The sequence below is a fragment of the Musca domestica genome, unplaced genomic scaffold, assembly GCF_030504385.1.
Source record: "Musca domestica strain aabys unplaced genomic scaffold, Musca_domestica.polishedcontigs.V.1.1 48, whole genome shotgun sequence".
In the NCBI taxonomy this organism is placed as follows: domain Eukaryota; kingdom Metazoa; phylum Arthropoda; class Insecta; order Diptera; family Muscidae; genus Musca; species Musca domestica.
Window position 1 is genome coordinate 6,915,234 of NW_026712340.1, and position 15,214 is coordinate 6,930,447.

Sequence of the window (15,214 nt, forward strand, 5' to 3'; positions counted from 1 at the left end):
TACAAACGTAATGACAAAGTTAATATACCCTCCTTTCCAAGGTGGAGGGTATAAAAATCTGCTTGAACTGACGCTTCAAACGCGGTTTGTCATTAAGCGATGTGACATCTCTGTCAAAAGTTATGGCGTTGCCAGATGGGTCCGTCGAATATGGGAAACGCTGTAGATTGTAATTCATGAGAATTCATTCAAAATTCTCCTACAAATCACCATTTTCGTAGGATAATGTTAAAGACAAACATATTCTGCCTCAAATTTCATTATGAGTCACCATAGAAAAGAAATTTGTATTTCCGTCATTTATAAAGAAATAATTGCATACATTTTGAATGTTGCTTTGCGGTATTTTGGCCCATCACCGGCGAAGCCCTGGCTTGAGGTGATCGACACTTTGTATTTTTTAGTGCCAACCTTGCTCGAGATGCAATAGTCCAACGGATTGGTATCCGGAGATTTTGGTGACCATTGTGCGCTGGACATGAAGCGAGGAAATCTAATTTTGTAAGCGTTCTTGGGTTGCGCGTTGCTAGGTCTTGTTGGAATGTCCAAGGTCTGCGGCCAAATAGTTTGTGTGTCCAAGGCTTTAATACACCCTCCAGAATATGTTCGCGATAATATTCGGCATTTATTCTGATGCCACGGTCGATTAATATGATCGGAGAGCGACCATCGGCTGTTATGGCGGCCTACGCTTGAGTTCTGGTGGCCAACCGAAGGTGCACATTTTCAGCTGACCTCTTTGGCAAGTAAACACGATCATTTCGTTTGTTTACAAACTGCTGGACAACGAATGTTTTTTCATCGGAGAAAACCAAATTCGGCAGTTCATCACTCTCGGCCAAGCGAAGCAACTCTTCAGTTCTTTTGAGTCTAATTTCTTTCTGTTGCTGTGTAAGTTCTTGTACTTTTTGGAATTTCAATGGCTTTATCCCGAGCTCATTTTTCAATATTTGCCGAATGGAATATTGCGATATGTTCAGCTCACGAGCCATTTGTCGGCCACTGCGACGCGGGTTTCGATTAAGTCACTTCATTACTTTTGGAACCATTTCTGCTGATTTTGCTGTTTTCTTCCGTCCACTTCCTTGACGTCGGGCTACGCTACCAGTATCACGGTAACGAGCGATGGTATGAGACACAAAATATTTAATCACATTTAAATGCTGGAATGCTCTAACGATAGCCACTTGTGGTTTTCCAGCCAAATATAAAGAAATCACACTATCACGCTTGAATTCCATCACGAATAACTTTTTTCTGGAAAATTCTCACCAAAATGCCTCTGTACGCTTGTAAACAATATAGTGAGCTGCCTTTGGAATAATTTTAACAGCTGTCTGACGAGTGGCTTAGAAATGACAGCAGTCTGAAGTTGGTTGCAGTTTTTTCATCTCACCCTGTAGTACTCATTTGTAAAACCGTTCCATATCTCAATTCTGGAGACGACAAATTATCGCAATACAATTTTGTACTGTTTCAGGTTTTATACTAAAAGCTAATTTGAGGTTTCAAGAACTATCTGTTCACCAAACACCAAATCGTACCAAATATAGTTCTATTAAGTACTTTTTGAGCACTTGTGGTGCACATTTCTTGAACCATCTGTTTATTACCCAACACAAAATTTCGAAATTCCAGATTCATCTATTAACTCTTAACAAAATTTCGCGTACATAGTACACATTTCCAAAACCAAAATTTTTAGCCCCATCTGTTCTCGTAATACGTTGTGGAACTATTTTGGAAGTTTAATACTATTTTAGAACTTTTCCAATCCTTCGAATTTTTAAAACCTTTTTATACCCTCCACCATACTGTGGAGGGTATACTAACTTTGTCATTCCGTTTGTAACTCGTCGAAATACTCATGTCAGACCCAACAAAGTATATATATTCTTGATCAGCGTAAAATTCTAAGTCGATTTAGCGATGTCCGTCTGTCTGTCTGTCCGTCTGTCTGTTGTAATCACGCTATCTTTCGAATGAATTGAGATAGATGGCTAAAATTTTGCACACATGTTTATTTTTCCAGTAGGCAGGTTAAGTTCGTAAATGGGCCATGTAGGTCCACGTTTTCATATAGCCCCCATATAATGGTACCTCCCTATATTCGGTATTTTGATAATTTTAGCGACATTATTCACCGGAATGGTTTCAAAATTGGTATTTGAAGTTCCAAATGGATACTACACCCTAAGACAGAAAATTGTCTGTGCAGGTCCACGTCTTCGTATAGCCCCCATATAACGGTACCTCCCTATATTCGGTATTTTGATGATTTTAGCGACATTATTCATCGGAATTGTTTCAAAATTGGTATTTGAAGTTCGTTATAGGAACTACAGTCTGTGACAGAAAATTGTCTGTGCGGGTCCAGGTCTTCGTATAGGCTCCATATATCAGTACCTCCCTATATTCGATATTTTGATGATGTTAACGACATTACTCCCGGGAATTGTTTCAAATTTGGTACTTGAAGTTCAAAATGGATACTACACCCTAAGACAGAAAATTTTCTGTGCAGGTCCACGTCTTCGTATAGCCCCCATATAACGGTACCTCCCTACATTCGGTATTTTGTTGATTTTAGCGACATTATTCACCGAAATTGTTTAGGATGTGGTATTTGAAGTTCGTTATAGGAACTACAGTCTGTGACAGAAAATTGTCTGTGCGGGTCCAGGTCTTCGTATAGGCCCCATATATCAATACCTCCCTATATTCGGTATTTTGACGATTTTGGGTACAATACCCACCGAAATGGTTTGAGATGTGGTATTTGAAGTTCGTAATGGATACTACAGCCTGTGACAGAAAATTGTCTATGCTGGTCCAGGTCTTCGCACAGCTCCAATTTAACGGCACCTCCTTATATACGATATTTTGATGATTTTAGCTACATTATTCACCGTTTATTTCAAGTTTCGAATTTGAATATGGTAATGGCTTATGACAAACAATGTCTATGTATGTCCACGTCGTATAGACCCCAATATAAGAGCTATTTTTTAAGGATTTTATTTTTTGAAAATTTCCAAATTCGTTGCAAATGGTGGAGGGTATTAAAAGTTCGGCCCGGCCGAACATAACTTGTTGTACATATCCGATTTCAATTATATTCAGATCCTAATGTGGACTATTAGCCCATATAGAGTGGATTTGCCACTTAAGAAATATTTTTTTTTCAATATACTTAGCTTCAATATTTGAATAAGAGATATTGAGAGATATTATCCTATCTTCCAAACGAATTGGATTTTGGGGTATATGTTCCGATTTTTAAGCCAAATTTAAATAATTTAATTTGATTTCATTAAGATAGAGTTAAGCAATTTATTTAATGGATTTATTTAAGTTAGTGTAAAATGTCCCACCCCAAACCTTTCAACATTGCATATATATGGTCCATTATAACTACTTGTTTTATCATATTCAACCCCTCACCCCCCATTTGCACATAAAAAATAATGTCACATTTGATTAATCACTGAAGAGAAAAACTGTCGGAAAGAAATTAAAAAAAAATCCACTCCATTATAAAATAATGACATTTTGCGATAAGATTGCTATTTGCTGGGCAATGTCATTCAAAACTAAATGAAAGTATAAATGTCAACAAAGACCAACTGAAGTAAAAGTGTATGGAAAGTGGCATAGAAATGATTGATACCACACAAATCCTGTCACCTTATCAGTTGTAGTAATGAAGAAAAACGAACTGAAGGAAAAAGGAAAATAAAAAACAGAAAACCTAGTAATCCCCGATCACATTTCCAGTACCACCAATGATGAAAAACTAGAGTAGTAGAACTCTTTAAATTACCAATTCTAATTTATCTAAAAGCACATTCACATTTCACATCCGTATCCGCAATCGCATTGTTGAATTTTAAATTAGAAAAAATAGTCTGCTTTGTTTGCTATGCACACACTCTCTTTCTCTTACACACACACACCTACACAGCCCAACCACCTGACCACCCAACCTGGCACCCAACCAACCAACCGAAGAGCCAAGCAGGCAGCCAGCCACCACCCATCCATCTAACCAACCATTCATCAGCTTTAGTTCAATTCTAGTTGCTTTCCTTTTTGGTTCGCTTGCTTGCTTGTTTGTTTGTTTGCTGTCGTCTCACATTTACTCCTCCACTTCACGTCATTTGGAAAATCAGCCAACAAACAGATAAATAAGTAGTACAACAACTATAACAACAACAACAGCTACAGCTACAAAAAGAAACATCATAATTATCCTAAAAAATGTTTTCTGCAAATGAGTTCATTGATGTGTACTTGTTTTTTACTACATATATTGTATCTCTTCTTCTCTTCCCCTCTCTTTCTTCATCTCGTTCTTGTTCTTCTCTTCCTGTGTTTGCAGATGCGACACATTGCAAACGTCTTTCATTCACTCACTCGCTGCTGGCTTGCTCGTTCACCTTGCAAAACAAAAACAGCAACAACAAAAAGACAAACAGCAACATCGCCATTGCATCAGACAGTCAGTCAGTCAGTCAATCAGTCACACAAGAAGAACTCCATCCAACGTGTCTTGTCAAACAAAACTTCAAAACAAAAAACGCAAAACTTCATTCCTTCGCCAAGACAGGCGACGTCAGTGTGAGTGGATTGTGGTTGTGGTGCAGGCAGAGTAGGAAGAGTGAACCGCTCGCAAAGTTCCAAATTTAAGCTACAAAATATTCGGCGTTTTCACATTGTTGGGGTAGTGGACCAAAGAGTCTGCGCGTGTGTGTGTGTGTGTGCGTCTGACCACCATCAGCGGATTCAGCAGCCGTCATACCTCCCCACCACTCCCCAAGCAAAGAGAGTGTCGAGCATAAAGCGTTGCCACCCAAGCAAATTTAAACCGCGGCCTTACCGCGGCATATTATGTCACGAGACGATTACAATCCTGTAACAAGCTCTGGTGTTCGAAGCCCGGGTCGTGCCAGACGACTAACGGAATTACCAACAGTAGATCGTTCACCATCACGAGATTACGGTGCACGTGGAAGTCCTTTAGGTGAAGATTTTATTCAAAAATTCTCATTATTGAATATAAGTTCTTGTTTTTTCTTTAAACTTTGCTGGGCGTTTGTTTTTCTCTTGGAGGGCAAGTCGCTGAAAGCAAGCAGTAAAAAAATGCAAATTTTCGCCACTTCCACTCCATTTCATTGATGAAGTCCACGGCGGTGGCTAAGGTCCCCAAGAGAAACACAAACGTTTTTTTTTTCATTTTGTTTTCTTTAGTTTGTAAGTTTTGTAATTCGATCTGTTATCGTGCAGATTGTTTACTTTTGTCTTAGCTTTTTTTTGAATAGAAGAATTTGGCTTTTGAATTGGATTGAAAACAATATCAACATAAAAACTAGTTTTACTTTCCTTCTTTTCCACAATTTATTTAATCAAATGTAAAAAAAGGAAAATTAGAATAAGAAATCATTTACAGTTGGTTTACAAGAGATTTATAACACCGCGTGGAAATGGCAACAAAAGTAAGAAATAGATTTAATGATGCTGAAGTACATTTTGAAGCATTTGAAGTTAAAACGCGTTAAAACCAGTGAGGAAATGACAAAAGTGGGGGGGGTTTTCTTAATGACACCATACATCTCTATGGCCGGTTATTACATCTTTCCAATAGATAAAAAAGTGATGTAGTCGGACACATAAATCGTTTTTATACCCTCCACCATACTATGGAGGGTATATTAATTTTGTCATTCCGTTTGTAACTCCTCGAAATACTCATGTCAGACCCAACAAAGTATATATATTCTTGATCAGCGTAAAATTCCAAGACGATTTAGCCATGTCCGTCTGTCTGTCTGTCCGTCTGTATGTCTGTTGTAATCACGCTATCTTTCGAACAAATTGAGATAGAAGGCTAAAATTTTGCACACATGTATATTTTGCGAGTAGGCAGGTTAAGTTCGTAAATGGGCCATGTAGGTCCAAGTTATCATATAGCCCCCATATAACGGTACCTACCGATATTCGGTACTTTGATGATTTTAGCGACATTATTCAACGGAATTGTTTCAAATTTGGCATTTGAAGTTCGTAATAGAAACTACAGCCTAAGACAGAAAATTATCTGTGCAGGTCCACGTCTTCGTATAGCCCCCATATAACGGTACCCCCCGATATTCGGTATTTTGATGATTTTAGCGACATTATTTAACGGAATCGTTCCATGCCAGATAATTGTCTGTGCAGGTCCACGTCTTCGTATAGCCCCCATATAACGGTACCCCTATATTCGGTATTTTGATGATTTTAGCTACATTATAAACAGATTTTTCTTCAAGTTTCGCATTTAAATATTGTAATAACTTATGACAAAAGTTTCCTATGCGGGTCTACGTCGTCGTATAAGCATTCGGTATTTTTAAGATTTTAACAGAATTTTCAACGGATTTTATTATTATTATTATTATTTTTTTTTTTTGGAAATTGGCAAATTGGTACAAAATGGTGGAGGGTATTAAAAGTTCGGCCCGGCCGAACTTACAGCTTTTTTACTTTTTCGTTATTACAAGTCTCATTTAAATGTAAACTGTCCGATAAGCAAAAGGCCAGACCAAGGCCCATTTATTAGGTCGAGTAAAGGGCGAAAAAAGCTGTTTTACTTCTTCGAACTGTCAAAATTTCTTCTGAAGCGAATAATAATTAGCTATTATTTATCTTTTATGTGGAGAATTTGTAAACATCTCCGAGAAAAAAAAAACAAAGTAAAGCATACGAAATAAAGCACACGGTCATAGTATTAAAATTAAACAGAAGGCAAGACGTTTCAATGAACCTATTTTGGCAATTTGTGGGGGGGATTGAATGGGCGATTAAGGGCGATTGCACTATTACGGATTGATAGACTGAATATAGTGTAGCTATAGCTTACTCTGAATCGATATCGTATACATTTACCGAATGCATTTTTTTCAGCTACATGTATCCTACCGTAAGAAATATCATTTCGATAGGGTATATATTATGACTCTGAGAAGGTTTTAAAATAAATTCGGATGAAAAATAAATTAAATAAATAAAATTCAATAAATGTCTTTGTAAGTGCACAAATGGATTCTAGTTGTTCAGATACCAATTTGATGTATAAGATATATATATATATATATATAATATATATATATATATATATATATATATATATATATATATATATATATATATATATATATATATATACATATATATATATATATAGTATATATATATATATATATATATATATATATATTATATATATATATATATATATATGTATATATACATATATATATATATATATATAGGAGCTATTTCCACATCTTAGCCGATTTCGAGAAACTTTGGGAAAGGGATTTCCGAGCTCTATAAATATCATTGTTGCAGAGTGCATATTCCGCATATAAAGGACTCAAAACCCTACATCGGATGAAGCATTTAAACATTAAATCGGATAAAACGTATGTATGGCAGCTATAGCTATATTATTTACATTTAATACACTTGCTTTTAGTCTGAATCCGGTAGGAAGTGCCAAAATTCAGGTCTATTGGACTGATATTGGCTATTTGGTGCACAATTTAGGATATATTGGAGCTGTATCCAAATCTGCACCGATCTTGACAAAATTTGATGCACTTATTTCAAAACTGTTTCTGATACCAGAGAGCATTGTTGTTGAATAAATATTACACTTGTGAGGGACTTTAAACCCCAAATCAGATAAAACATACATATTGGACCTATAGCTGCAGCTATATCTGAATCGATTTACACTAAATTTACTGGTTTCTAGGATGACTCCAGTTGTAATTGCCAAAATTCAGTTCATTTGTTGATATTAGCCATTTGGTGCACAATAAACCTGATACCGGATAAATATATATATGGGAGCTACATCCTGATCTGAACCGATCTCGATAAAATTTGACAGACGTATTTTTGAGCAGTATCTGATGTCCGGTACCAAATATCATTCTTGTGAAGTGCATATTACGCATTTGAGATACTTAAAACCCCAAATCGGATGAAACATATATATGGGAGCTATAGCTATAACTGAGACGATTTCCAAATTTTCCAAATTTGATGTGCTTGCTTCTACACTGAATTCGGTGGGATGTACCAAAATTTAAGTCATTAGGACTTATATTGGCCATTTAGTGCACAAATCGGTTGAAGCTATATGGAAACCATATCTAAATGTGATCCGATTATCACCAATATCAATAGAGTTCATCATTGGGCCAAACAAATATTGTTTGCAAAATTTCATCTCAATCGGATAATAAATCAGACCTGCATTTTATTCACAAGAACAGGCGGACAGACGGATGGACTGGAGGACTGATATGCATAAAATGAAGAACCTCAAAAAATAAATAAATACGTTTAAAGTTCCGTACAAATATTAACAAGTTAAAAAGCAGTAAGTTCGGCCGGGCCGAACTTTTAATACCCTAAACCATTTGGAACGAATTTGACAATTTTCAAAAAAATAATATCCTTAAAGAATTCTGTTAAAATTTTAAAAATACCGAATATAGCCGTTATATTGGGGTGTATACGACGTGGACCTACATAGGCATTGTTTGTCATAAGCCATTACCATATTCAAATTCAAATACGAATTTCAAATACGACATCTCAAACAATTTCGGTGAGTATTTTACCTAAACTCGTCAAAATACCGAATATCGGGAGGTACCGTTATATGGGGGCTATACGAAAACGTGGACCTACGCAGACAATTTTCTGTCATAGGCTCCACTACGAACTTCAAATACCAAATTTTAAGCAATTCCAGAGAAAAATGTCGCTAAAATCATCAAAATACCGAATACCGGGAGGTACCGTTATATGGGGACTATACCAAAACGTGGACCTATATGGCCCATTTACATAATACTTAAATTCCTGCAGACATAATATACATGTGAGTAAAATTTTGTTCATCTACTTCTACTTCCCAGACGGACGGACATCGCTAAATCGTCATAGAGTTTTATGCTGATAAAGAATATATACTTTGTGGGGTCTAAATTGTATATTTCGTGGTGTTACAAACGGCATGACAAACTTAATATACCCTCCATACAATGTGGAGGGTATAAAAAGGATCAAAAGTATGAGTCAAACGAAGGGGTATTTTTCGTCATCTTTTAAAATTTGGTTAAAACCCCACTTTTAAAGGATGGCAAAAATTGAGGGTTACAGTTTTCAACCAAAATGTTCATGATGTTTTATCTGTAATATATCCGAAAGCACCATATACCTTAAGTTTACATAAAAAAATCTTTGTATTATTAAAACCACTGTTTTCATAGAAGACATTTGGACGTATTTATAAATAATATTCCCTCACTTTGTATGCGACCCTCGTTAAAATTATAATTGATAGTTATAATTACTCATTTGCCCTGAAAAGGCTTGGCCATTACAATTGATAAAAAAAAGACAAAACGAGAAGTGGAATGACAAAAGAGGAAAATAAATAGAAAATGAAAGAAAGTATTTTGTGCCTTAGCCCCCAAAGGGGGCCGTACGCTAACAAAAAAAAAAAGCGAAGAACAAAGACACCAGAATACCCAGGACATTATCGTTTTCATTGGAACAATTAAATTACCATAAAATCGATTAGAGTGTTAAGAAGATCTCTCAATGTAAGCCCACTGGCAAACGGTTTGTGGAAAGGGGAAGTAAAACGCAAAATGAAAGAACATTTTCGAAATATAATAAAAAATAATTGCACGTTAACAGAAATTAAAGAATTTCAATTAAATTTCCTTTTTTCGTATTAAGAAATGCTAAATAATTTAACTAACAAACGATTTTTAGTTAGATAAAGTATTTTTAAGTTGTAATAAACTTTTAGTTGTGAATTTTGCTTTAGTTTTAGGAGTGCAATTTAAAAAACAAAACAAAAAGAGAAAAAACATTTAATTTTATTTAAGAACAAAACAAAAAATATGTAATTTATTTTTGATCCTAAAACTAATTTTATTATCTTACATCACGCATGCGCATGAAAACATACTTTTTCGTTGGCTTTTTTGTGCATTACGTTTTGGGTTCTTTGTTGGTTTTGTTTTTTTTTTTAATTTTCGTTTAATTACAATTTTGTGTTTCTAAAAACACCAACAACAACAAAACTACAACTAAAACAAATTCCATTTATAAAACTTTGCACTCACTCACGCTAAACCCATCAACAAACTCGCAACGCACCTATATGCCACACACACACACAACCTCCCGCACTCACACCACCAACCAACATCATTTGCCAAAATAACCAAAAACAAACATCACTATCATCATCACTGTTGAACAACGTGACATTATCATTTTGTCACATCACCCCAAATTCCCATACACGCAACTTACATTTTCTGCACTCACTCAACTCGCTTTGCCCTGGCATACACGCTACGTGTGAAAATGGCCGTTTCACAAACAAAATCCCATTTTCCACCAAAAAAAAAAAAGTTTTCGAAGCAAAGGACAACAGTTTGTAAACTGAAGGCCCGAAAAGAAAGCAAGTGGCCCACATAAATAATTATAGGAAAGGACCAAAATCTTCCTTGTCACTCCCTCTCTTGGATTCTCATTACTCTATATAAACTCATCACAAAGATAATATCACAACAACATCATCAGCAGAGCAGCGGCGGCCGCGCAGGGAGTAAGGACAACATCCTTCACAACCAGCCAAAGTGGTTTCTTGCAGCTTACAAAGAGTAATAGCGTAGAAGACGAAATCTCATTCTCTGCTCTCCTGTATTTTGGGTGTTGATAATAATTACACACGTACACACCTGTGTCACTTGCCTGCCAACTGTCACGGGCTGTGTGTGCGTGTGTCCATTTGAGTGTGTACGGCGCTCTTGTTCACCTCTGACAAGTTAACATTAAAAAAGCCTCAAACTGGATTGCAATTATGGTTAGTAAATAACGGCATCATTATCGTTGTTGTTGCTTTTGTACGTTCGCCATATTGTTGTCCATTATTTTAATTGTTATTGTTTTTTAAGCATATCGCACACACATACACACATGTGTGTAAGTGATTTGTATACCAGGTTGTGTTTGTGTGAGTGTGTATCATCCCATTCACAAAAATCTCTCACAATGACAAAGTCCCAGCTCTCTCTCTCTCTCCTTCCGGGATTCATTGTTGGTTTTCAGGACAAAAGTATTAACTGGCTCCCATTCTGATACGCTCCCTTTCGCCACAATTTTACCCCCCGCTCCCCCTCGCCCATTTTATTATTACTCTTAAACAAGCCCACAAAAGCTCTATACATTAGTGGTTTATTTTAAGAACGACTCCAAAGATTTATGGTTAGCAGGGAGGCAATGCTGCCGCAGAGCCAAACACATCTTAATTTTATATTCTTGGAAATAGTTTCATCTCGAGCTGGGCTAAAGTTTTCAAATTAACCACAGATGTCACTTTAATGGTTTTGTGAAAATATTCATAAAATAAATTTATTGCTGCTCAAATAGACGATGATGTAGACAAAGAAGAAGAAGAAAAGTTTAAAATGTTTCAAAGAGAAGAAAGGAGGAACTTCAGATGTTACTGTAATCTTTTATATGAAAAAAAAAAAAAAACTAGGAAACATAAATTAGGCATGTAACAACATGTAACAAGTAAAGAGCTAAAAATTACAACCACCACAACGAAAAAGCCAAAATCATTGAAAATTCTTCAATTTTAGCAGAAAGGTAGAAAGCAGGACACAGGAATTCAGAAGTAGGATATTAGTTTTAGAGAAAATAATATATAAATTAAATTAAATAAAACAAACCCAGTAAGGTAAAGTCAAAAGTCGGGCGGGGCAGACTATATGATACCCAACAGCACTATGCATATTTGGTCGAGCTCCTGTAACAAAAGAATTTATTTCAAGTAGATCATGCAACCTATCCAAAATTTGACTCTAGAGTATTTATGGCTTGGTATCAGAGGGAACTAATATATGGGAGGCATATCCTATTCTGAATCGATTTTCACAAAATCTAATGGAGACATTTTAACCTTTTTATACCAAATAACATTGCTATAGAGTGCATGATATCACTTGGAAAAGGTTAATATTACAAAAAATATATATATCGGAGCCGAGTTGCACACAATGGAAACGTACGTCCCGAAATTCATTCCATTTTGACTGCCATATTAGTCATTATTTGCACAATAAACCTAAATTCGGATTAAGGATATATATGGGAGCTATATCCAAATTTTAGCCGTACAAGATAAAATTTGGCAAAGGTATTTCCGAGCCTTATAAGATATCTGGTGTCACATATAATTGTTGTCGAATGCATATTACGAATATGAGGGACTTAAACACCAAATGGGAGCTATAGCTTCTAGACTGAATTCGATCGGATATGCCAAAATTCAGGTCATCTGCACTGGATTTGGTGCACGATTAACCCAATATTGGTTGAGGCCACATATGGGAGCTATATCCAAGTCTGAACCGATCTCGACAAAATTTGATACACTTATTTCGGAGCTGCATCTGATAACTGGCATAAAAAATCATTGCTGTGGAATGCTTATTACGCTTGTGAGGGATTTAAACCCCAAATCAGATAAAACATATATATGGGGGTTATAGCTATATCTGAACCGATTTTCTCCAAATATAATTTACTTGCTTCTAGATTGAGTTCGGTGGGATGTACCAAAATTCAAGTCATTAGGACTTATATTGGCTATTTGGTGCAAAATTAACCCGAAATCTATTGAAGATATATGGGAGCTATATCTACATCTGATCAGATTATCACCACTTTCATAAGGGTTCGTCCTTGGGCCAAATAAGTATTGATTGCAAAATTTCATCTCAATCGAATAATAAATGCGACCTGCATATTGTTCACAAGAATACATGGACGGGCGGACAGACGGACTGACATGCATAAATCGACTCAGAAAGTGATTCTATGAAGATCCCCAAAAGATACTATGGGTCTAGCTCGCCTCATTTTCCAAGTTACAAACAAATGCACAAAGACATAACAATCTTACTACCATGTGGTGTAGGGTATAAAAAACAGAAAATATGGTGTGTTCGAGGAGCAAACCTTATCCATTATAACCACAAACTTGGAATATCAAATACAAAATTTCAAACAATTTCGGTGAATATTGTACCTAAATGGCGACTATTACCAAATGTCGACCTTACGCGATAATTTACTTAAGATGAGTCAATACTTGTTGAGGGCGTATTACACGTCAAATCATATATGATCTTCCATATGTTTTTAGATTCGATGCTTCTAGTCAGCCTTTATCTTGTCGGCATCATGTCTGATATAATATTTGCATTTTCTTCAGCTTCACGTAGTAACTTCAAATTCAGCCTTCTACAATTTGTAAAGGTTACGCTTACCGAACAGTTGTTTCCATTTTTATCACTTTTGGTGGTCGGTTTTGTTACATCTTCCTCCGCGGTATGGTTTTTCTTTAGGAAGTATCTGGATATAATGCCAATGAAAGAGAGCAGTAGGAAGATACCTTATCAGAACATTGCGGACAATGTTACGAACAATATTCACTAATTGCTAAAATTAAGGCAGAAAAGTCTCAATTTCTTCAAATCTTTTTCGGAAAATTCAAAACTTTAATTTCTTTTTTTTAATTTGTCAAAATCAAAATTAGCCAAGACACAAATCACTATGAGACGAGAACATTTTACTTATTACTAGGGAATTGAATAAAAAGGAAAAATGTCTACATAACAACGTTTTAATTAGAAGATTTTTTGAAAACTACACGAAGAATCTAAAAAAACTCCACATCTCGAAAGTTAGTATCATACAAACACAGTAAGAAAATGTCAAAAGTTGGGCGGGTCCGACTATATAATACTCTACACCACAATGTGTGAAAAAAATGTATATGTATAGGGAATTTATGTGAAGTAGATCATACCAACTATGAAAAACATAACATTGCTGTATGGGCTGATATTACATATATGGTATATATAGATATAGGAGCTACATAAAAACCTGAACCGATCTCTATAAAATTTGCCAGAGGTATTTCCGAGCAGTATTTGATGCCCGGTATCCAATATCATTGTTGTGGAGTGCATATTAGGCATGTCAGGAACTTTAACACCAATATCCGAACCGATTTTCTCCAAATTTGAAGAACATGCCTTTATGCGGAAATCCGTCGGAAGTGTAAAATTCAGTCCATTTGGGCTGATATTAGCCATTTGGTGCACACAAAACCTGAAATCAAAAAAAAAAAAAACAAGTAAGCAAAGGCTACAGTCGAGCGTGGCCGACCGTTGAATACCCTACAACACTATAATAAACTATACAGATTATATAGGCGAGAGACTCGAAAGAATTCCACAAGATATTGTGACAAATAGTAAAAGAAAACCATTAGGTTTCGTTCTCTAATTTTCGAAAAATAACAACTTAAACTAATTTGCTCATTTCCAATTTATTGGTAGATGTTGCACGTAAATGGTCTTCCCAGATCTTGAACCAATATTTCCCAAAGACCTATAATCACTCAGAAGTGGCAAAAGATTAAGATTTATTATTTGTTTTTGACTGAAACGCATCTATATAAGGTACAGACATTTGACTATATTCTTCAACGAAATAGTCAGTTGAATTCTCCAAAACGTCACTGGAATTGACATTATCGTATTTTGTCTACATAAGTTGGCATACTATTTCACACATTGAATATTTTTGGATGTCCATCCAAAACTGCTTGGCTTTTGCAATGTCCGGTAACCCATTCAAATGTACGTGAGGATCGGGCGATAATTACGACCTGCTGACAATTTTGCAGTTTCTCCAATTAAACCCCTAAATATATGGCGATCATCTCCACAAAGAGTAGGCATTTAATCTGACCCTCATCTTATCCCCATGCAAAATTTCGTAAGGATCGGACCATAAATGCGATCTATATATGATATCCTAACTACTTAGTTTTGTTAGTTGTAGAAACATTATCAAATGTTTGATTCAAAATGAAAATATGCCAATATTGAAAAAATTAGAGAAAATTTTACAAAATCAATATTTTCATCTTTAGAGAGATATTTTTATGCGATTTTTTAGACGTTTTTTCTTTCCTGCCAAGAGGCCATTCTAAATTAATGAGAAATGTCGAAATCAGTTCAGCCGTTCTCGACATATAAGAGATCTT

General features: G+C 35.7%; 1 protein-coding gene across 6 annotated transcripts in view; it reads left to right on the forward strand.

Moving 5' to 3' along the window:
- LOC131804702 (trichohyalin-like) overlaps positions 1-15,214 on the forward strand; it is a 292,229-nt gene that overhangs the window by 59,816 nt on the left and 217,199 nt on the right. For 4 of the 6 annotated variants that reach the window (XM_059127776.1, XM_059127769.1, XM_059127770.1 and 1 more), the window contains exon 3: positions 4,382-5,023. The exons of 1 other annotated variant lie outside the window; for it this stretch is intronic. In XM_059127776.1, the coding sequence (XP_058983759.1) occupies positions 4,891-5,023 (133 nt within the window). In that variant the 5' untranslated portion in view covers positions 4,382-4,890. Of the gene's footprint in view, positions 1-4,381; positions 5,024-10,494; positions 10,949-15,214 lie in introns of those variants that run through there. One more of the 6 variants, XM_059127773.1, reaches the window with a different exon arrangement.